Source organism: Chlorocebus sabaeus, chromosome 22, assembly GCF_047675955.1.
Source record: "Chlorocebus sabaeus isolate Y175 chromosome 22, mChlSab1.0.hap1, whole genome shotgun sequence".
NCBI classification, from domain to species: Eukaryota; Metazoa; Chordata; class Mammalia; order Primates; family Cercopithecidae; genus Chlorocebus; species Chlorocebus sabaeus.
This window is the reverse complement of record NC_132925.1, coordinates 66996857-67021576: the sequence shown is the minus strand read 5'-3', so window position 1 is coordinate 67021576 and position 24720 is coordinate 66996857. Positions and strand designations below refer to the sequence as shown.

The following is a 24720-nucleotide window of genomic DNA, read 5'->3' as shown; positions in this document are numbered from 1 at the left end:
ATCCATAAAAATAATCTCAAAACTGACTTTAAATTTATTTAAAGAGGCACTAATTATAGAAGTTTTTTTTAAGCCATACATTCAAACCATGTAACTAAGTTCTAGGGATTTCTACACTGCTCAGCTCAGAAACTGCTGAAATTAACAAAAATAAGTAATACAGAAAATATAGTGTAGATTTAAATTGTATGTAATATTTAAGAGGTCAGCCGACTTGAAGCCATCACCCATCAGTAAGCATTTCTATATAACTCCAATTTTCAAAGAATACTAACATTTTAAAATATTTTAAGTGATATTTTTGAAGCCAAATAACCACAAGCTATTCATCATTTGTTGCAATTAAAAGGCAATTTATTATTTGTAAGCCATATGGGAAATGCTTCCCTCTACTGTGTATTTTAAGAGAACCAAGAATGTTTTATACAAATGTAACCCAAAAATTACCATGAGAGCAATCTAAACATTTTTAGTGATTAACATTATTTAGAAGTATTAGGGGGAAAGGGATTCTATGGAGATGACTAGAATTTGATATTCTTTCTTTTAATGTTTACATTTATACACAATACCCTTCTACAAAGGGTTATAAGTATAAACCTACAAATGCTCTGAGGTTAAATAATACATAAGAATGGGAAGAATGTACTAATTTAGGAGGCTGGGAACATAGACTTGTACTCCAAGGAAGAAACAAGAGTAAAAGGAATTCACTTTGCCTCACAGAAGGAGAATCCAGAGTTCTCCCTTTCAAACATTCAGCAGCAGTTCATGATTTCCAGGAGTTAACTCCTGCTGTCCTCTGAAGTTCTCTCCTTTCTTGGATTAGTTGGTATGTAAAATGGTCAACAAAAACAGGTACAAATGCTACTTCAGTAGCTGACTTTAATTCCATGCTGAAGTTTCTGAAAGCACCGTTGATTGTTCAGTTCTTAGAAGCATTAATTGGTATGGGGAATTAAGTCAGAAAAAAAAAGTTCAAGAACAATTTAGAATAGGAGGAAGAAAACACAAGGAATTACCATCTCCCAGGTAAGGAGCAGGGAATTAAGCAATAATATTTGAAAAGCAGAGATGTAAATTCCAGTGACCAGTTAACTCAGATAAGAAAGAAACTATCAACTAGTTTTAGAGGCTATAGAGCAAATCTCAGCATCAGATAGCATATCGATTTTCCATCATCTCATTCCAACAAACACATTTTCATAGCAGAAACTATACTATCCCATGAACCTCCTCACACGGTTTACTCACAATGTTTACAACATTCCCTCCATCCTTCAAGTCGCAATTCAAATCTCACAGCCTCTATGAAAATTTCCCTGACCCCTAGCAAAATGTGTCATCTCTCTCTTTTTTCAACTACTTAATCCACCTTTCTTGTAAGGCACTTACCACAGTTGACTATATATTCTATGTTATTGAGGGACATCTTACCTCCCTGGCTAGTCAACAGGCTCCCCCAAAAAAGCCCACACATTTATTTATTTTTCTATTGCTCTTTATATTTACAGGGTGCTTTGCATGGACTGGCTCCTGAGTAGGTATACATTCAAAATATGTGTCGAACAAATCAATGAACAGATGAACTCGTCAAGCAATTAACAAGTACTTGAGGGCGCTAGGAAACTAGTAGAAGCTGAGAATTAAAGGTCAAATAAAGCAGAGGCTCCCACAATAGGAAGTTACATGTCTTCAATGACTTAAATGTAGGTCAGTTTCCCTGGCTTATATTTTCACTTTCCATATTTCTCTTTTGAGCTACTTAATACAAATGCAATTTTTCAAAAACCCTGGTAGTTGTGTAATTCTGTGCCCTGTGCCCCCATTAGAACTATTATATCTTCAGAATCCAGCTCAACAGCCTCACACGGCAAGTTCTCAACAAATACTTGTTGAATAAATCTCAAAATAGTTTAATACGACGTATTTAAAGAGTAAAAATTAAAAGGCCTAACAATTCTTTAAAATGTCCGAACTGGGAACTTACAGAAATTAAATATAGATAACTGTCAACACTGGAAAATCGCAGTGATTTCATCTTTTAGTTTTCGAGTTTGCAATAGCTCCTCTACAATTCAATTTTTTAAAAAGTCATTTGCTATACTGACTCTGGAATAAATAAAATGTAAACATTAAAAAGAAATTCACCTCTAAGGTCTCCTCCAAACTCGGAGCTCATCCAGTACACTTGCCAAACCTCAATGTTTTAAACATCCATTTTTCTTTTAAAAAACTGATCAGTCATAAGCCCTGGGCTTGGTGCCATAGCTCTTCTTTTCTTTCTCATTGATTGTGTTATTTTATCTACAGAAGAGGTTAGTAAAGCAGTAATCTCTCAAAATGTGTTTATTAAGCCCAATTAATAACTGATACGTAAGGGCTATTAATTATCTGAAGTAATACAAGGTTTTAATTGGTGACAACAACTAGAATCCTGAAGGCTGTTTCTTGGGTTACTACCTGCTCGGTAGCTACTATTCATCAGACTTCACATGTTATTAAAAAGTAGGTTTCTATTAACCTTAAAAACAAAACAGCAAATAGAAAGAACAACTGTATATGTTTTTATTAGTATGGTGGTGAAGCGTAGTATGGTGATGAAGAGTCCAGACTTAAGGAAAAAAAAAGACTTTGTCTAAAGGAAAATCACAACATGTACAAAAATAGGGAACACAGTATCATGAATCCCACATACTCATCACCCAGACAGCCATCAACTTGTAGCCAACCTTGTTTCAGCTACACCCCACCCACTTTCCCACAACCCACTCTGGACTATTTTGAAGCAAATTCCAGGCTTCATATAATTTCATTTATAACTAGTTCAATATATATAAGCACACAGACTCTTACGTTACACAGATCTGGAGTCAAATCTAGGCTCTCCCACCTACTAGCTGTAAGACCCTGGGCCATTGACTTCACTTCTTTGAGCCTGTCTTCTATTTGCAAAATGGGGATAGTAATGCTTGCTTCACAGGATTGCAACGTGAGCAAAATGAGATATGGTATCTAAAGAACTGAACTTAGCGCTGGCACACAGAAAGTAGCTAACACACGCAGCTATGGTTATTATTAACAAACTAGCCAAACCAGAGCTACTGCTATTTAAATTATGGGGTGTCCAAACAAACGAGCCTCTTCAGTGGCAATAATGGCATCCCTGTGCCATCCAACTGTACGTATTATCAACACATCAGGACAGAACTCTTTCTGACTTTTTTCTAACGAGGCTCACAAAGAAAATAACTGGTATCAAGTATCCCTATATTTTAAAGAGATACTAACCTCTTTATGCTGAACTTGTAAAGACAGAAACTAAAAATGATTTGTAATTCATTTGCCAAATATTCACCTTCAGGAGCTTAAGAGTAAAGAGGTCCAGAAAAAATCTCCATGGATAAAGGTGGTAGAGTGCTGTGCAGTTTCTTACCACACTCCATGGGTGCGGGAAGGAGGTGCTTTTCTGTTACCTCAAACCAAGAGAAACGGGGTTTTAACAGGCCCTAAGAGAGTACAACTTGCTTACCCTGGAAATTTTAACTGTAGACATCAACTGTAGAGTACAAAGATTGGTGTCTGGCTTCCATTAAGAAACAGGACAGAGCAGCATGTAGTGGCCGAGTGGAGGTAAGCAGTATGTCCTGCCAAAGTGAAAGGGGTCCTCCTCCCTGCTGCTGGTCACCCACCCTCAGGGAGGTCCCAGCTGGGGAAGGGAAGATTTCCTTTTGTAATGAAGTTCAAAGTGGACATTTTAAGTGCTGAAATCAGACTCCTCTTGTGACTAGAAGTGGTAAAAGAACTTTTTAAAAATCTTAAGTGAAAGAAAAAGTTATAGGATATATATTATAGGAGACAAATATATGATATGACATATATAGGATATATATTCCATCCAAGAAGAAGGAAAAAAAAAAGAACCCACAGAATGAGTTCAAAGGGAGAACTGGAAGCAAAAATTAAGTTGGTGTTTCTCTTCCACCCCATCCCATCCTACCCTTCTAATGGAAGTAAAGTAAGGAATACCTTCTATACATTAATAAGATGTAGACAATGCACTCACTAAATTACATAAATAATGTATGATCAAGTATTAAACTACGACTTGTCACTTCTAAAATGAATAACTCTTCTGAGTGGGCCAGGTGCAGTGGCTCACACCTGTAATCCTAGCACTGTGGGAAGCCAGGGCAGGCAGATCACTTGAGGCCAGTAGTTCCAGACCAGCCTGGTCAACATGGCAAAAGCCCGCCTCTACTAAACATACAAATACTAGCCAGGCATGGTGGTGCATGTCTGTAATCCCAGCTACTTGGGAGGCTGAGGCATGAGAATTTCTTGAACCTAGGAGGTGGAGGTTGCAGTGAGTCAAGATCCGCCACTGCCCTCCAGCCTTGGGCAACAGAGCAAGACTATGTCTCAAGGGAAAAAAGAAAAAAAAAGAATAACTTTTCTGAAGATACATTAGAAAATCTGCTTTATCTCTTTTATTTTTAATTGACTAACAGCAGCTAAGTGATGCTTCCATGAAAAATTTTACCCATTCTTCCAAAAAGAAAGGAACAAACAGGCAATAAAAGTTGAAGAGACAGAGACAGAGGAAAAAAAGGAGTCATGTGCCCCAAGATGACTGATCCAAAGAGAGCAAGGTCCTTTGTTAAGCACTAAAACAGTACTTAAGGGGCAAAGCAGGATTTCCTGCCCTTAAGGAGTTTGGATTAAACAAAATAGCAATCTCCAGAGATAAACATACAGTCTTCTGGAGGAGGGGATGGAATGAAAAGAAATGCAAACCTGAAAAGAGTCAAAGGCCTAGTAAAGAATCCTTGTAAAGGCTACTTGTGAAGTCACATGAAGCCAATTCCTGGCTCTTTGAAAACTCAGATCTTAGTCAATCAGTTATAATGACATATTCTGTAGTTTCTGAAGCACTCCTACATTGGTTTTGAAAGCTCATTCCATTTAAGATCAATCCTTCTTTGGAGCCAGGGTTATTCATTACTTTCAACTATGGAACACTATACTGACCTTTATAATAAAAAGTGTGAACACTGTGACTGCATTTTGAATTATAAGTAGGCATGAATTCATTCTTAGAAAACAGTAAATGCCAAACCAGAGCTACCTTTATTTAAATTATGGGGTGTTCAAACACGAGCCTCTTCAGCGGCAAGAATGGCAACCCTGTGCCATCCACCTGTACAAAGACAGGTGACAATTCTCATCCAGAGCATGTCATCTCCACAGCTTCTGGCACAAATTCTAGACAATCCAGCCCTCAGTTTTAGCACTAACTAGCCACAACCCAAATTAGTCACAGAACACACTGTACATGGTACATAGAGGGTTCAGGTTCATTTTTAGCAGTGGCCTCCAGTGTGTTACTTCAAGTTTTATGTTGCTATCATAACACAGTTAATAAAACTACTTCTTGTCGTAGTGATAATGAATAAAAGTTGAGTCTCATTTTCAGTCCTGGCCTACTAAAACGGTTTGGGTAATTGATTCCTGTGTAAGTCAAGGCAATCGAATTTATTTTTGGTTATGCAATCACAGAACTGATTACTTTTCCAATAAAAGTCAAAAGAACTAGATTACTTCCCAGAATAAAAAGTAACAAGCAGTAGTTTGTATATCTGAGTGAGAGTGAGAGAGGGAGAGTGAGTGTGTGAGTGCGTGAGTGTGTGTGCAAACGGGCATGTGGAGGTTCTGCCAATTCTCCATCTGGAAGCCATGATATAACAGGATAACCGCAAACTGCATTCTCACTGGTTAAGTCCATGAATAATGCCCAGATAATCTAGCAGGCCTTAAAAAAGAAATGAATGGTGACGTGTAACTGAGGCTCACACAGTCATTTATAGTAGATTGATTTTCCAAGGTACTTTTAGCAATTCAAAAAACATCTTGGATGGAAGGCAAGAAGAAATAACACGTGAAAAAACAAAGCAGTTTGTTTCCCACTGCTAAGTTAAAGAAAATAGATTTCTCAATGATAGCTCTTTTATCCTATAATCAACAATCCTTCAAAATAAAATACGGCTAGTCTAAACCAACTGGATGAATAAAAAGGCATCTTTCATCTAACCATGATTCATTTTTACAATTATTGTCTACTTTAAAATAATCTACTTCAAACATGATTTTCCTCCCCCATCCCTGCCACCAGGGCAAGAAGACCACAGGTTACACAGAAGGCAAAGTACACCTCAAGGTAGGAGAAAACATTTGAGATGTGATTCTCTTCTTCAGGTCAGTGAAGTCACCTGGAGGTAGAGGGAAGAACTTCCTTTCTTTCCCCTACTTATTCTCAAGTCTGAAAACCAAGTTCCCAAGAACACTTTTATCTAAGGGCAAAGGAATGATGAGTCTCCCCAGGGGGAGAATATAAGAAATGACCATAAAGTACTAAGAGTGACTTTTAAATAAATGTGCCAGAACTAATACACACAAATGGATGGTGCCCCCTTCAAAGTCATTACCCTGGAAATTATATACTTATTCTAATGATAATATTATGGGCACTTTGGAATTTGTTTCAGAGCCCAGAATTTTCCACATCCTTAAAGCTAGCAAGTGTTTGTCTTTTCAGGTTGAATTTAGCAAGTCAAAAGTGCTCAGAGTAGCTGTACTTTTTGTTGGAAAATCTTTCTTGACACGCCAAATCTAGGTTACTTGTTCCCTCCTAAATGATCCCTGGACTTCTCCCAGCAGAGTACTTTTCACTCTCTCTTTGGAACTGCTTACTTACTCATCATCTGTCTGACAAAACTGTAAACTTCAACAGAGCAGGGAACTTTTCCACCTTCTTTATTATTAGACCCTCAGCCCCACCATAGAGCCTAGAAGATTACAGGCAGTCAAGAAATACTGAACCATGAAAGCTATTATAATGTAAAATGGTTTGCAATACTGTGTATGCCTTATTTGTTTACCTTCTTTACTCCTCTCGGAAAAGAGTTTTTATTACGCCTCTGTGCAATTACTTACCTACATATATGTTATACACAGGAATTTTATACTTTAAAAGTGGTTGGATTCATTTTTCATTACTTATTTATATACAGAAAAAAAACAAAAATAATTGTATCTTCACAAATTAAAAACTTACAACTTTTTCCCTCCCAAATTTGCAAGCGCAATAATATCTTACCTAGTTGCAATATCTTTATAGTGTCGCTGCAGGCCTTCATCACCAGTTTGAAATGGCGATAGAGTGGGTAACACAGCACCCTTCTTCCAAAAGACACCATGATATCATGAACATTAGTCCAAGTCTGTGAAGTGGCATTTTAATAAGCAGTCATTTCCATAAAATGTCACACAAACAAAAGCACACAATGAAATAGGAAGCTTTTCTCATTTAAAAGCTGTAAGTTCGGATCATTGTGATGCCAAGTAGAAGAGAAACATAAAACCATGAAATAAGATTATTTTCGTATACCTTAAAATAAAACATAGAATCTTAGTTTTTCTAATTTCTCACACTATCAATACATCACAAATGTCACAAGAAAGCTTTTTAAAGTCCTAAGTATTTTAGATTCTTACAAATAAGAATCTAAAACACATGGCATTAACAAAATACAGATGCACATAAAGGATATTTTAAAATAATTTACATTTCATGTTTTTGTTATCTAGGGCTATTCAAGATGGCACACATCAAAAATGTAGAACTCACCAGGCATGGTGGCTCATGCCTGTAAAGCACTTTGGGACGCCAAAGCGGGCGGATCACCTGAGGTCAGGAGTTCAAAACCTGCCTGGCCAACAGGGCGAAATCCTGTCTCTACTAAAAATACAAAAATTAGCCAGGTGCAGTGACAGGCACCTGTAATCCCAGCTACTCAGGAGGCTGAAGCAGAGAATTGCTCAAACCTGGGAGGCAGAGGCTGCAGTGAGTCAAGATTGCGCTACTGCACTCCAGCCTGGACAATACAGCGAGACTCCCTCACAAAAAAAAAAAAAAAAAAAGTAGAACTCTTTAGTACAATATGTTCAGCTTCCTCTCCTCTTTTTTTCTTTTTTCTTTTTTTTTTTTTTTTGCACTGGACATGGGTAATACAAGACATTTACTTGAGTAATTTGCTCTTGCTTATCAAACTGATTTCTAGGAAAAAAGGTGTTCTATCTTGAATGGTATCAAACTGATAACGTTAGCAATTCAAAACTTACTAAAAACACTAGACAACAGAAAATTTCCACAAAATTGTTTTTCAATAAACAAAGTATAAAAAATGTAAACCATATGTAAAGCTTAAAACCAAGGGAGAAAGATAATTTACATGTACATCAATCCTTAAAACTATGAGAAATCTGATTAAGAACATTGAGTATTTGATATAAAGAGAATTATGAACTTAAAAACCATAAACAGGTGAATTTTCATGTAGATTTTTAATAACTATACCACAAAATTATCCAGTCACCAACTACTTCCAACATATTAATAAATGCTAACACAGAAACCGATTCCTCTATTATATGCTGATCACGGCAACATGAGGAACTCCAATGAGGCCTAGAGGGGAGCACTTTTCATCTTCAGTAGGCATACAAACTCCCCAGAAATCTTGCTACAAATTCTGGTTCTGATTCAGTGGGTGTGAGGTGGGACTGAAATGCTGTCTTTCTAATGAGCTCCCAGGTGAAGCTGCTGGTCAGGTTGTTGGTCCTTGAACCATTTTTGGAGTAGTAAGATTCTATAATGAAGTAAGTGTTTCAGTTCCTGTTTACATCTTACCTATTATTTTAACAAAGTGACGTCAATGAAACAACCTGGATTTTGCAACTTAAAAAATACTGGTTGTTTTAATTGATGATATAATCTTGATACTTTTTTAAAGTTTCTGCTTTTAATTACTGTTTTGATGCACAAGTTTGTTAAAAACTTATAAATTTAAAGATATTATCCTTTGGTATTTTTGGTGAGACCTGCACAACCATCTTTCAGAACGCAGAAACAATTACTACCATATTAAAAGAGTTATCAAATGTAACCAGACTACATTTGAATTGCAGGACTTAAGTGATTTAAGCTATATGATCTAAGTTTCCTCACCTGTAAAACCTGCAACACTTACCTCACAGACTTACTAAGAATAGGTGAAGTTTTTCTTACATATACATATATATATTTTAAAAAATCATATAAAAACATTATTTTTCGTGTGTGTGTGTGTGTTTATTCTTGGCATAGACCCTGATGGTCACTTATCACCTAGGTTTGCTTCCATCTTTGAGTTTCAAGCTCCAATACATGTCAGCTTACAAACACACCTCTCACTCTGTCCCACATTCTTTCCCAACAAACCATGTCTCCATCCTCTCTCCGACGTGTGTTTCCCTCCCCCAACTTCCAAAATACTCTACCTGGTTTCATTATCAGAATTTTATTAAAAAGATGGAAAACAAACTTGTACAATAGAGATTCTAGTTTTAAAAAGTCAAGGAATTGCTTGAATTACCCCAAATGATGTAAAAACAACAAAAATAACTTCCTGAACAACAAACTCTAAACAACTGCAACTGGAAATCATACCTCAAACCAGCACAGTGTTGGACTCAGTTTCCTGATATTCCATGCAGATTCAACCTGTATTTGTTTTGGAGAAAAAGAGTACCATCACATTAGAGGTTAAGTCATTTACACAAACCAAAGAAATCCATTTTTTCAACCAGTGTCTGAGGATCACTGACATATGAGAACTAAGAAGTGTTCACAACTATAGAAAAATAATTATTTTGCTGATGCAGAGACTATCAGTGGGAAGTTTCTGTTTACTTTCCTTGGGATTTTTGAAAATAAAACTTTTCTACTGATAAAAGTACCAGAACACAAGAGCAAATAACCAGGGGTTTTGAAACTAGAAGTTAAAGCAAAGTAATCCCTGCTCAATTTCTGTCCTTTTTCAGCTAAGTTACATGCCTCCCAAATAATCCATAAATAATCTATCAAAGGAATCAAAGATAATGTTGAAGTATTACCTGTGGCACTTAAGAAGCTGCTAGAAAATTTGATCTTTCAGAGAATGCTGGTGAGAATAAGTACATTCGAGAGGAGGTCTCAAGTTGTAAGACTTGATGATTTTAAATACACAAATACAAGAATAAAAAATAGTAAATTTTTTCAAGTATACCTAAACACTCATCTTTTCAAGATTTAATATGAAGCATTTTTTGTCAAAGAAAACATTTTCTCCATTTACAGTATCTTTAAAAGACGAGTGAAAACAAAAAGTATTTTCAGATATATTAAGTAGCCTTAGCACACTCAATTAATAGTCATCTTGGATTCAGACACAAACGTCGAGTCACCCTAGAAATTTTCAGAATCATGACAACAAAAAAATTGGTACACAGAAAATTCTAACTCTAATACCATCCTAGTGCTATAATGTTGAGTGAAAAAAGCAGGTTAAATAGTATATATGTTAGGACCCAAGGTAAATACACACAATATAGACACACGTGCACACTGAAAGAAGACTGGAAATAGATACATCGCCATGTAACAACGGTTATTTCTGATGACTAAAATTACAGGATATCTTAATTATTCCCTTCGTTTGTATATTTTCCTTTACAATATGAATTATTTGTGTAATTCAAAAAAGGAAAGTTATGCTCAGATCAAAAATAACCTTTAGAGCGAGGACAATTATAAACAGCTGCAGCGCCACACTAACTAGAAAGGCTGTTTTTTGGTTTCCAGCCTTTTTAAATATACAATCAATGATATAGGTGAAAAGGAAGTTTAGCTCTTCATTTACAATATCAAATATGGTTTAAGAAGAAATACAATAAAGTCTATATTTTTTAAAAGATTAAAAGGATTTACTTTTATAACATGATCCCTTTAAATAGCAAAAAAAGATATAATTCAGGTTTTAAAAAATCTGATTTACATATAATTTTTCAGAAATCCACACACTCTATGAATTGAGGGACACTTGCAGGTAAATACTAAGATTTCTTTATTTTGTAAAATGCCATATTTTGCATCTGCTGACTTCTGGCTGAGAGAAAGAATATAAATGGGTATGGTAGTTTACCCCCTGGCCAATGTGAAGTGTCATGTGACAGAGCACTTCTCTGGCCTAAAAGAGATGAGGGCTCAGAGTAGCCTTCCTCTCTACTCTCAGCTTTACTCCCTTAAACTTCCCTACTCTGCTATTTTGCAGAGACTAATCCCAAGAGAAAACTGAAAAAGACCGACTAAGCAATGTATGATTGCATGTGGGTACCCACACCACCACCCCACACACGCAACTCTGCTGGGGGCATCCCCTGAATAACTAATCACCACCAGTTCTACTCTAGACAAGAAAGACTGATGCTTTAATGCAGTTTACTCAGCACAGTCATCTATGGCAACACGCGCACATACAAGCACTTACATTCTTCTCTCCTTCAGTGACACGGGTTTCATAGCAATATGCCAGAAGGATATCAATCAAACTGTAGTACACTTGACGACAGGCTTTCTTGTCCAGCAGATAAGATTTATTGACAAATTTTCGTAGCTGATATTTCTCTTCTTCAGAAAAAGACACTAGAAGAAAACGCATTTAAAAATTAGATGTTTCATTCATTTTTGTAAATCCCCCAATGTGGAAGATTTGTCAAAATTAGAACTTTGATTATAGAAACTGAAATAAAAGTTATTTCTACTTAACTCTGGATATATAAATAACTTAAGTAGACGTCACAGTTTTAGTAAGAGCTGTGAGTCTGCTCAAATCCTAATAGGGCTGAATAAAGATTTTTCGAAATAATACCTATTCCTTAATTCCCAACCCTCCCTTTTTTGCTACACTGTTCTGTACTTAAGGCGTCTGAATGCCAGTTACTGACTTTAAAATTAAAATAATACATTTTGACAACAGAAAGCGCTAAAGTACACTGAAAATATTAATTATCCATTTGAAAGTTCTATACCAAGAAATAGGAATATTCCCAGATATTAATCAATTAAAATTGTTACATTTAAATTAACTAAATTTCAATTCAAATTAATCCATTAAAATCTCATATTGTCTACCATATAAATCAAGTTTTACATATAATCACATCACATACATTAGACTTGTGGGAAGAGACTGTTTCTTTACAACACGGTTCCTTTTTCCTTTTCTTCTTTTGCTTGGCACCCTCTCTCCACCTGAATATTCATCAACAGCCTCTCACCCACTAAAAATCTAGTATATATCATTCCATAGTTTTCTGTACAGACATGTAATCATATACAGACACACAAGCATACATACTAGGGAGTTTGTACTTCCTACGCCCTCCCTTGACCCAAATAACTAGGTCATTTTTCTCCATCTAGCCCTTCTCACTCAACAATACCTCTGGCAAATCCCTAAAAGTCAACTGGTGTGTAACTAATTTTTGTAAAGGAGTATAATATTCCAAAACGTACCATGCTCTATCCAACCACTCCCCCTACTGATGGGCACTCACGTTGCTTCTAGCTTTCTGCCACTGCTAATAATGCTGCAATAAATATCCTTATCCTATGTCCTTGGATATTAGAGGCTTTATTTACATAAAGTAGACTCTCGAGACTGGATTGACTGGGTTAAAAAAGTATCTGTTTTAGAAAGATACTTTACTTAAAGGCTACAATAACTCTTCTTTCTCACAGTCATGAATAGAAGTTCCTCTTCCTACACATACCTCCCACCTTCCCCTGGCAAGAAATGTAATAGCTTTTTTACAATCATTTCCAGGTTAATAAATTGAGTATAGCAGGCAGAATTCCAAGATGACCTCCAATGAGTCATATCACTATGTAGGAATGGAGCTTGTGACTTGCTTGTATCCAACAGAATACGGCCAGGCAATGGGACAGTCATTTCCATGATTACATTCCATTATTAGCAGACCAAAGCCAGGGACTCACCTGCTAGTTTTGAAGAAATGTCACACGGTGAAGTGAGACAGCCTGTGAGAAGGCTATATGGCAGGGACCTGTGGGGGCCTCTAAGATCTAAGAGTGGCCCCCAGCTGACAGCCAGCAACAAAGTGGGGGCCTCAGTTCTGTATCTGCGAGGAACTAAATTCTGCCAACAATCATGTGAGACTGGAAGAAGGCCTTGAACTCCAGGGAACACAGCCTCCAACATTTGTTTTTTAAAAAAATAAGATAGGTATTTTTGGCTACAGCCTTGCAAGACCTTACACAGTGGACCCAGGTAAGCCAGGCCCAACTTCTGACTCACAGAAACTGAGATCATGAACGTACACTGTGTGAAGCTTGTGATAATTTGTTATGCAGCAAAAGAAAACTAAAACGGTGACTTATCATTGTTATTTCACTTAGTATTTCTCCAAATGCTCAACTTTAAGCACTAGTTCCTTGGTTTGTAAGCAATCTGGATTTGCACTCTTATGAGTAACCCATTCGTATGTGTTTTGTCCAGTTTTTTTTTCCACTGGATGGCTTGTCTTGTCAAATTAAGAATCCTGTATATTATAGATATAAACCCTAATCATCTTTCCAAAGCTACCATATCTCTACTGACTTTGTTTATGGTACCTTTTGCCATTGAAGCATTTATTTTTCATGTAGTCAAATATGTCCATCTTTTTTTTTTTTAAGACAATATTCTGGACTTATAGCTTTAGTTAAGGTTTCCCCAATCCTTGAATTGTACATGAAGTCTCTTTAAGATTAAATTATCCATTAAGTGGAGGTATAGCATCATAAATAAAGGTCCTCATCCTGGTCTTCACATTGAGTAGACTGAGGAAAATGAGGAAGAGGAAGGGTTGGTTTTGCTATCTCAGGGGTGGCAGAGGCAAAAGAAAATCCCCATATAAGCAGACCTATGCATTTCAAACATGTTTTGTTCAAGGGTCAACTGTGTTTAATTTAAAATTTACTAGATTTAATCAATAAGACAGATAAACTGAGTGTTGATTGCCTCATTGGAGGACACATCTGAAGATTCCTTAATTCAAATAAAAGCTCTCAGTTCACTTTAAGCAATTTGATTTAAGGAAATGGCATGAAGGAATACACTCACTGCAGGAAGAAAGCATACCTGACAAAATATTTTAAGACTCCTGGTATTTAGCAAGAAGGTTTGAGACAGTATTCCCTTAGGTATGGTTTTTGAGATGTTCATTAATTTAGCTAATGGGAAAATGCCAGGTGTTCATGATATCTGACTAGAGAAATATCTTTATATCCTAGTTGACTAATAAAGATCCCTGCTCCCACATAATTCTCAATCACAAAGTAAGCTTGCCCAGAAACTATTTAGCAACATGTCAACTCTCCACATATTTATGCCTTCATTTTTAAGTAATCATACCTATCGACGCTTAATCATTTGTAAAAGTTGATCTAGGCAATGTAGGTTCTGATGTTACATTACGCACATGGAAGTGTTTCTACATTAGTCATTTTCAGTAAATGTGCACAGAAGAAAAACCTACTTGAATTATTCTTCTGAATTCTTGGATACTAGGAGCTGTTAGACTTTCCCTAAAACACTTCCATCATTTACTGAGCGTTTATAAGTTCCATTGTGGCCTACTTCATTAATAATACACAAATGCATTTAAATTCTGAAATTCAAGCAAAGAAATCAGAGATGATAAATAACAATAACAACAAACCAGGAAATCACTAGAGAAACCAAAAGTCTGAGCTCCCTAAGGCCTTTTTTATTAGAGCTATAAATCATATCACCCAAAGGGGAGCTTGGGGGAAGTTTGCACACAATCAAGTCTAACCTAGCAGCAGTACTGGAAATAACTACAGATGCAGTGCCAACAATGCTTGGATGATTGCCACCCTGAGTAACATTTGTCAAGCATTTATATGACTTAGCTACACTACAAAGCAGCTTTGCCATATAGTTCACAATGTTTTGGTTAATTATACTTTTAAAAACAATCTCCAGTGAAATAAAAGTCAGTTGAACTCAGTACATTTGAGGAGGAAACTGGTACTCGAGCATTGAAGCAAATGGCCGAGGACCACCTCCCAACATCAAAACGCCACCAATATGTCTGAAGGCTGCAAAGGGACTCTCATCAAAATGGAAAGATGTCTGCAAGGTAGTCACTTTTCTCTCCCAAATATTTTCTAATTTCGTTATTTTTAAATCCTCCCTTCCTCTCTAAATCCCCCTCCCAAACATCCCTCTTATCTAGGTCAACAAGTAAATCACAAAGGATCTCGATGCTCTCAGAGTAATGCACATCTGTCTATTACATTGTACATTCATTGGAACCAGATCAAGGGAACCAGAAAAAATTGTGCTGCATTCAAACCTTCAGCCTAAATGGGTAGCCCTGCAGTGCTACAACTTTCAAAGTTGACACTGACAGTTATCTCTACAAACACTGAAGGGCTCACTGGTGCCAAACAGGATGTCCCTGCTAGGAAGTTCATTGACTATAAATGTTATGTGGTGTCATAACATGCAATAACGTGCCAAGACTCTGGAGCTTCAGATTAACCACTGAAAGACAACATGGGAAATGCGGTAAGTTCATCCTCATGAAACCAGAGCTCAGGGGAAGCATAGCGTTTAACACTTCCATTTACAAGCCTTTGGGGAGGAAAATCTGGATCCCTACAAAGCTGGAGAAAAGTCTCCCTGTTGTAACTCAGGGCTGTGATGAAAATGACAAGAATTACAACCAAGGGAGAAAGAGAGGGAGCAAAGTTCACCACCTAAGGCTTATCTGGAATTCAAAGCAATCTAGGTTAATATTTTATGATACAGAACGAATCAAAGGTACACCCCTCATCTGCACTGTTATATCTGCCTGGCAACACCTGATGAGGAGGTGTTAAACAGACAACAGCCCACAGCTATGACACAAGGAGGAAGAAGGCCAGAGAGGCAAAGAACAAAGAGGAAGAGGGGAAAAGGTACAGCAGCAGGCACCGTAGGTAAGCAGAAAACTGTGAGGTTTATTTCTTGGTTTATTTCTTTTTCCCCATATTTTATCCTGGCTCAACACACTTCAATTTATTCCTTTAATTCCGAGTGTCTCAAATATTTGAACCAGAATTTTTTAAATGAGAGAGAAATTTTGTTAACAAGGAATTTTCCCTGAAAGCTTTCTAAAAAATGTAAAAAAATTGTAATATCACAGAGAAACTAACCAACTCCTGGCTCTCCTGTGACTGATTTTACTCTATAATAATAATTTCTAACATTTACAGAATTTTAAATATAAAGTTTCGTTCAATCTCAGGACAACTCTGAGGTAGGTACAGGATTTCCACAGCAACCCAAAGGTGCAAGATCATATCGCAAGCATGTGGTGGAACAAGAAGTCCAACCCCAAGTCTACATTTAGTTTATAATTTACATTTGGTATTATTACAAGAGACACTCTGTTCAACACAAAGCTCAAGTTCTTCTACCTTAGATCACATGTCCTTGCTATTTTTAAAGGTGGTTTTTAGAATGAATCATCATAGTGGCTTTGCAGACTATGACTGTTCCTGATGCACCAGCCTGGCTATCAGCCATGGGTCAGATGAAGGGTCAGGAGGGCAGGTGGTTAAAAGGACTGGGTGGCTGGATCTCCTGCTAAAATTACACAGAGAAGACTAACTCAAAGCATTGCTGACACAGAAAACTGGACTGAGAACAAGCTACAATTTATCAAAGTAGAGCAAGTTAGAATTTAAATCAAAGGGAATGCCTTCTCTTGATTTTTAGGGCCACTAGCTCACCCTGGTGGACAGAAAACTCAACTACGCAACCATCAATTTTCTCCCATACCACTCATTAAAATACTGTGCAAAAACTAGGGAAACTGACTCAGACCAATTGATATACTAGATGATTTAAGTTTGCTCAAACTTTATGACCAGATCTATCTAGCATATACAGTTAACTATCTAAATTGTGTTAGCAATCCTAAACCTGAAAATGTGCTGATATATACATATAGAATGTGAGAAGTCTGGAAGCTGCTTAAACTCAAATATAAAAGTCAGGATTTGCTGAAAACGACAATAAATCTATAACAAGAGTCACTACAATGAGCTTCTGTGATGCACTAAAGCTAATCCTCTTTTTTCTAAAATATTATAGTAGCAATGTTTTGATCTGGTAGAAATCACCTAAACTTTAATAAAACTTAACCATAAAAATATTTATTACAATATTTATAGATATTTATTGAGTACCTTTGTATAACAGGCACTATACTAGACACTGAAAAAACAGCAGATAACAGGTTATTGCACTGATATACAGAAAATTAAAAACTGTGATGCATTAGAGACCCTGCAGCTACTTCAGAATGAGCGGTCAAAGAAGGTCACTATATAAATTATTTGCAACTGCAGAAAGCAGGAAATCACCCAAATGTCCACCAGTTGTAAACAGCCCAAATATCCATCAATCATGAAAAAAAATCCAACGGGATACTAGGTAATCATGAAAAGCTTCAAGTAGATCTGTACATACTGATATGGAAGATGTGCAACACACTACAAATTGAAAACAACAAGGTACGAACCGGGTATACGTGAGTCTATGTGTAGACATTTCTAAAAGCAACTATTTAGATGTGGGAATATATATTTCTAAAATATCCCCAAAATTACTAATAGTGATTACTTATGGGAAGAGGAACTTGAGGTGGAAAAAGTCTATATTCCATTCAATATTCTTCAGAATGTACATATGTGTGTATTCTTTCCATTTAAACATTGAAATTTTATTTTTTATATGTAAATAAAAGCCAAATCAGTGTGACAGAAAACATGGGTGTTCTTTTCTTGATCTGTCTGCAAATGCTGTATTTCTAACGCATAGTCTTAATATATCAACGCTGTACTTAGACAAGGTGGTAATAACATGTCCATCTAGGTCTTTTCCCACCTGGGTCTTTTCCCCCCATTACTAATACTCGAATGTCCTTACCAAAGAAGAATGTTCATACCTCTTAAGCAGGTTATTGAGAAACTACAAATGTCCTGTGTGATCACATCCCTAAATTTAGGTTTTAAAAAATAATTAATTGTAAAAGAACTCCAATGATTCTAAAGGAAAACATACTTCAAAAGAATTTTCCAACACAAATAAGCCTAATTACTTAGTGGCATGTTCCAGTCAGAGGCAAAGACGTCATTTCCAAAACTAGCAATTCAAACTCATATTTTAACATTATAAGGCAATTACATCTATATGCTTAATAATATGGAAGGCAGTAAATGTGGTACATACACCACGAGATTTTAAAATGAAACAAATTAGCCGAATTTGAGTTTCTTACCTAATGCAGCATGATTTTCTTCCTCCTGACTCTTTTCCAAAAAGGCCTTCATTTTTGAATATTTGTCAGTCCACCAAGGATTATATTTCAAAATCTGTTCAATCGCCTCGTCTTCAAAAAAGTCAGCTCTAGGAAAAAACATTGAAAGAACTTATTATACTGGCTTTTACTTTTTAACATTTTATCTTAACTCATATTTGTACCAGAAATACAGATTTTTAATTCAAAGTACATTTCAAGGAAAGACTGAACACTATATTTACTTTCTTTGTAGTTACCAACCACAAACATAAGTTACTTATCATAAAACAAAAGTATCTGATTAAAGGGACATATAAGATTTCTGATCTTTTTTTGTTGTTGTTAACTTTTTTAAAAAGAGATGGGTCTCACTCTGTCATTCAAGCTAGAGTACAGTAGCATGATCGCAGCTCACTGCAGCCTCAAACTCCTGGGGTCAAGCAATCCTCCTGTCGCAGCCTCTCAAGCAGCTATGACTATAGGCACGTGCTACTGAGACTGGCTAATTTCTATTTTTTTTATAGAAACGGGGTCTTGCTTCCTTGCCCAGACAGATCTTAAACTCTCAGCCTCAAGTGATCCTCCCACCGCAGCCTCCCAAAGTGTGCTGGGATTACAGGCTTGACCCCCTGTGTCCAACCTCTGATCTCTTTAAATAGAAGGTACGTAGAAGATTGGTCCTACCCTGAAGTCCCATCCCATATTCAATGATGTGAAATGAAGCAAATCTGAAGACACACTGGAATGAAATCTAGCACTTATGCTAGGTCTGCAAGTACCACAGACTTTAGTAAAATTTCAATAAAGGAAAAAATTTTTGAACTCAACCAGCAAAGAAAAACAAGCAGATGAATAGGAAATTCAGGATACTGCATCTCCACAAAGACGCTAAAATGGGCTATACACACACACACACCATTTTTGGCATGTGCACTCATATTTTCTACCAAGATACAATCTATTTTATTAAGATATGAATTTTAACAGTTCCTTAAATTACTGAAGAAGATAAAAGCAACATTTGTAGAGAACAGAAAGTTAATTTTCCTGTACTCTACATTCCTATTTTAACTAGAAAAATAACAGCCACATTCAAAATATACTTCTCACTCTATACTTCTCACTCTTAGAGGACACTTATTTAGAAATTATTCTATCTTGCATTCAAAGTTGGAAACTGGTATTCTTGGGAAAAGCATTAACAAAGTATAACTCAATGGTGAAAATTTTATTTATATTTTAGTTAACCAGAAACTCAAGGAATTGGTTGCTTTGATACACTGAATTTTCTAACTGATAGTTTTACAACCTTAGACACTTGAAGTTCCCTTTCAACTGAGATACTGAAATCGTTTAAAAATTAGAAAGATCACAGACAACTTACTGAGTTCTTTGTATGTTCCAGGCACTGCACTAAAAGCTTTGCATCCATTATTTCCTTGAATCTTCACACCATCACTACGAGCATGGGGTACTATTAATACCATCATTTTACAAAGGTAGAAACTGAGGCTCAGAAAAGTTTTGTAGCTTGGCCAAGTTCAGAGAACAAGTAAAAAGCATAGCTAGGATGTAGACCTACTTAACTCTTACTCCAGATTCCAAGCTCTTAACCAAATAAATATTCCATTTTTATATAGGAGGAAATAAAGTACATATTAGACAAAACTGAACAGCTAATATCTCGAAATAGGAATTGTCAATAACGATTTCTGACAGGTGCACAGACATATGAGACTAAGACAAAATAGTTGCTTCATAAACTAATCCTGCTAAGCCTATTTTCTTCTTAGCTATCTCCTTCTCCTTAAAGTGAAGGAACTCTTTTGAACTGAGGTTCTACTATAAACTCAACCACAAATCAGAACGTGAGCTTTTTTCCAGGAAATGAATTTCAAATGGATAAACAATAACAAATGACTAACATGCTAAATAAGTCATTCATTCAACAGAAAGTATTGACGTTGTGCCACGTTCCATGCTCCATATTAGGCACTAGGGTTCCACTGCTGACAAGACACAGATAGTCCTGGCCCTCACACAACTTACAATCCCATGGGAGAGTCAAACAATTACAATATAGCAAAATGCTATGACATAATAGCAGTGTAAGATTCTAGGGCAAAATAAATTCGAACGACAGGCGAGGACCCTGGAGGATATATCTAAACCAATGATGGAATGACAATGAACAGTTAACCAGAGGAAGAGGGGTAGGAGAGAGTATTCTGTGATGAAAAACTGGTTGGCAAAGGCTAGAAAACAAGAAGGCACATTTAAGGGGAAAAAAAGTCGAAAGAAGCTGAAAATAATATAGTGGCAACCACCTTGTAAGCCATGTCTAAGAAATCTCAAAGATTATCCCTACCAACTAAACACTTAAAAGCTTTGCACATAGGGGAATGACACTAGCATGGTTTAGAAACATCACTCTTATTGCAGCCTGGAAAATGATTTAAAGGGAGAAACCTGGAGAAGCAGACATAATGGTGGCCTAGAATAACATAGTGGCAGTAGACACACAGCAAAGTGGATGAATCTGACCTATATGTAGATGACAGAACCCTTAGGATGCAGGGAACGAGGAGCTCAAGGAGTGAAAAATGACACAGAGAATTCTGGCCTCCATAACTCAGTGGACAACAGTGTCCTTTGTTGAAACAGGGACATAGGAGGGAAGCTAACAGATATGAGTGAGAAATAAAGACCCCTGCTTGGGATAGGTTGAGTCTGACATGCCTTTTCTTAGGATTTACAAACATCCCGTCCAATAGGTAGGTGGACATACAAGTCTGATGCTCAAGAGAGAGATATGGGAGTCATAAGCAGTTAAAATTGCCCAGGAAGAACTGGCACAGTGAGAGAAAAGAGCCTTGGACACCACAGCGCGGAGGACACCAAAGGCAAGAGTAGAGGAGCCCATCTGAAAAGATGCTGTTTTCCTCCCCAAGGGACCACGATGAAGGGAAAAAGAAAACTGGCTTGGAAACATGGTATTTCTACCACCTCCATCCCCCTCCCCACCAAAAACACCTCCAAAATGTTTGATTATTTTGAGTAAAATTTCACTAACACAGTCCTAGTAATCTAAACTGTGCTGGTCTGTGCTTGACATTGTCCATGAATTAAGAGTTTCATGAACAAGCGCTGACGGTGACTAATATTTTACTTTTCATAATAAATTACTTTCAAGTTTTGTCTGTTTTTTCATTTGAGATCTCAATTTTTTTTCAAGATTTTTAAGGTCACAAATTGAACAAGCATTCACCGAATGCCCTCTACGTGCATTGTCAGGAAGATGAAGATCTGTAAAATTCACTTCCTGCCCTTAAAGACTCCACAATTTAATGAGAACCAGGTACACAAATACAGAACATTATAAAACAATGTGGTAAAAACAAGATAAACTGTAACAGGGGAGCACTGAGGTGGGCTTCCTAAGCCAGTCTAACAGGGCGAGTGCATGGGAGAAACAATGAGCCTAGTCTGAAGAGATAAGAACCACTATTTAGGCAATGTGGGGTCAGGGGAAATAAATGGCAAAGGGATACCATGATAAAAGGAAATATATGAGAAACAGTATGGGCTGGGCGTGGTGGCTCATGTCTGTAATCGCAACACTTTGGGAGGCCAAGGTGGGTGAATCACGTGAGGTCAGGAGTTTGAGACCAGCCTGGTCAACATGGTGAAACCCCATCTCTATTAAAAACACAAAAGTTAGCCAGGCATGGTGGTGCAGGCCTGTAAGCTCAGCTACTCAGGAGGCTGAGGCAGGAGAATCACTTGAACCTGGGAGGCAGAGGCCATGGTGAGCTGAGATCGCACCACTGCACTACAACCTAGGCAACAGAGCAAGACTCCGTCTCAAAAAAAAGAGAGAAAAGCAGTGTGGTACAGGTGGGGAAATGCAAACATTCATCATTGTTGAGGTGTAAAATGTGAGCAGGGAGTGGCAAAAGTGAAGCTACAGAAGTAGGCAGGGTCCAGATCACAGAGAACTTGCAATGACACACAAAGGAGTTAGGTACTTTAAGCAGAAGAGCATCAAGGACAGGGTTCAGCAGATTTTCATTTCAGCATGTAAGACATCATACTAATGGTTCATGGTTGATGGATCTGAAGTAGCCCAGACTAGCAGCAGAGATGCCAGTTAGGCAGTTAGTGAGTGCTGCACTAAACCAGACACAGATGAGGGCCAGAAATTGATGAAATGGAAAAAAAAAAAATACTACAGAGATGAATGGTACAACTTCAGAATTGATTGAATGTGTGGGATAAGAGAGAAAGCAAAGATGAATCCCCGCTTTCTAATCTGGGTGACTAGAGTGAAAAATGGGGCATCAACCAAGTTAGAAAATTTACAAAGACTTTAGAGGTAAAACGATGAGTTCGATTTTGGACATGTTGAAACAGAGGAGTCAGTGGGATACCGAGTCTCTCTCTAACCCTTCGATCTGCTTCTTCTTCATAGCACTTAATCAAAATAAAAATAGTGTCTACTTCCTTCACTACAATGGAAGTCCCATGGACAACACAGAGACTGAGATCTTGCCGTATACTCCACGGTGTCCTTAGTATCTGTGACACTGCTTAGCATGTAGTTCATTCAGACAAATATTTGTTGAACAAATAAATACATAAATGAAAGAATAGATACATAAAATTGTATTCTAATGCTTTTTCTCAAGTTCTGTGTTTTGAATTGAGAGCCACCTCAGAAGCATGTGATCCTGCTCCCAGTCTTCCAATTACTATTTATTGTCTTAATATCCACTCAATAAATCCAAGACTTTAATCAATACACCATCTTCTTTCACAAATTTAAGAGTAATGAAAAATTATCGCAATTTAAAATGGTACCACAAATGATATAAGATCATTTTTGTCCCTTTTCTTATCTCACAGATGTTTAGAACACTGACTAAATTCTTGTGCTTCCTTCCAAAGAAAGAGGCAAGATTTTAAGAACTTATTAATGTAAAATGTATGCCAACAATTTAAAAACTATTGGGGAAGAAGAAAACCAAACATTATCAGCAAGAGAAATATGAATACTTGGCTATAATAATAAGCAATGAGGAATGACTATTAAGAAATGCTGGGCCGGGCGCAGTGGCTCAAGCCTGTAATCCCAGCACTTTGGGAGGCCGAGATGGGCAGATCACGATGTCAAGAGATCGAGACCATCCTGGCTAACATGGTGAAACCCCGTCTCTGCTAAAAAATACAAAAAATTAGCTGGGCGCAGTGGCGGCCACCTGTAGTCCCAGCTACTCGGGAGGCTGAGGCAGGAGAATGGCGTAAACCCAGGAGGCGGAGCTTGTAGTGAGCTGAGAGCCGGCCACTGCACTCCAGCCTGGGTAACAGAGCGAGCCGCCGTCTCAAAAAAAAAAAAAAAAAAAATGCTTTAGGAGGGTGGTTCCATGATGGCCAAATAGGAACAGCTCCAGTCTACAGCTCCCAGCGTGAGCGACACAGAAGACAGGTGATTTCTGCATTTCCAACTGAGGTACCAGGTTCATCTCACTGGGGTTTGTTGGACAGTGGGTGCAGGACAGTGGGTGCAGCCCACTGAGCATAAGCCAAAGCAGGGCGAGGCATCTCTCACCTGGGAAGCCCAAGGGGTCAGGGAATTCCCTTTTCCTAGCCAAGGGAAACTGTGACAGACAGCACCTGGAAAATCAGGTCACTCCCACCCTAATACTGCGCTTTTCCAACAGTCTTAGCAAATGGCACACCAGGAGATTATATCCCCGAGTTTGGCTCGGAGCGTCCCACACCTACGGAGCCTTGCTCATTGCCAGCCAGGCAGTCTGAGATCGAACTGCAAGGCAGCAGCGAGGCTGGCAGAAGGGCACCCGCCATTGCTGAGGCTTGAGTAGGTAAACAAAGCCACCAGGAAGCTCGAACTGGGTGGAGCCCACCGCAGCTCAAGGAGGCCTGCCTGCCTGCCTCTGTAGACTCCACCTTTGGGGGCAGGGCATAGCCGAACAAAAGGCAGCAGAAACCTCTGCAGACTTAAATGTCCCTGTCTGACAGCTTTGAAGAGAGTAGCGGTTCTCCCAGCACAGATTTTGAGATGTGAGAATGGGCAGACTGCCTCTTCAAGTTGGTCCCTGACCCCCGAGTAGCCTAATTGGGAGGCAGCCCCCAGTAGGGTCAGACTGACACCTCACATGGCCGGGTACTCCTCTGAGACGAAGCTTCCAGAGGAACGATCAGGCAGCAACATTTGCTGTTCAGCAATATTCGCTGTTCTGCAGCCTCCACTGCTGATACCCAGGCAAACAGGATCTGGAGTGGACCTCTAGCAAACTCCAACAGACATGCAGCTGAGGGTCCTGACTGTTAAAAGGAAAACTAACAAACGGAAAGGACGTCCACACCAAAATCCCATCTGTACGTCACCATTATCAAATATCA

The 24720-nt window shown here is 37.8% G+C and overlaps 1 protein-coding gene across 1 annotated transcript in view; it reads right to left on the bottom strand.

The window, feature by feature from the left end:
* The window catches only part of SHQ1 (SHQ1, H/ACA ribonucleoprotein assembly factor), a 107499-nt gene that overhangs the window by 61026 nt on the left and 21753 nt on the right, over positions 1-24720 (bottom strand). Inside the window, exons 6-9 of the mRNA XM_007984998.3 lie at positions 18277-18404; positions 11406-11560; positions 9548-9601; positions 7157-7280 (exon numbers count right to left, since the gene is read on the bottom strand). Coding sequence (XP_007983189.3) covers positions 7157-7280; positions 9548-9601; positions 11406-11560; positions 18277-18404 — 461 coding nt within the window. The remainder of the gene's footprint in view (positions 1-7156; positions 7281-9547; positions 9602-11405; positions 11561-18276; positions 18405-24720) is intronic.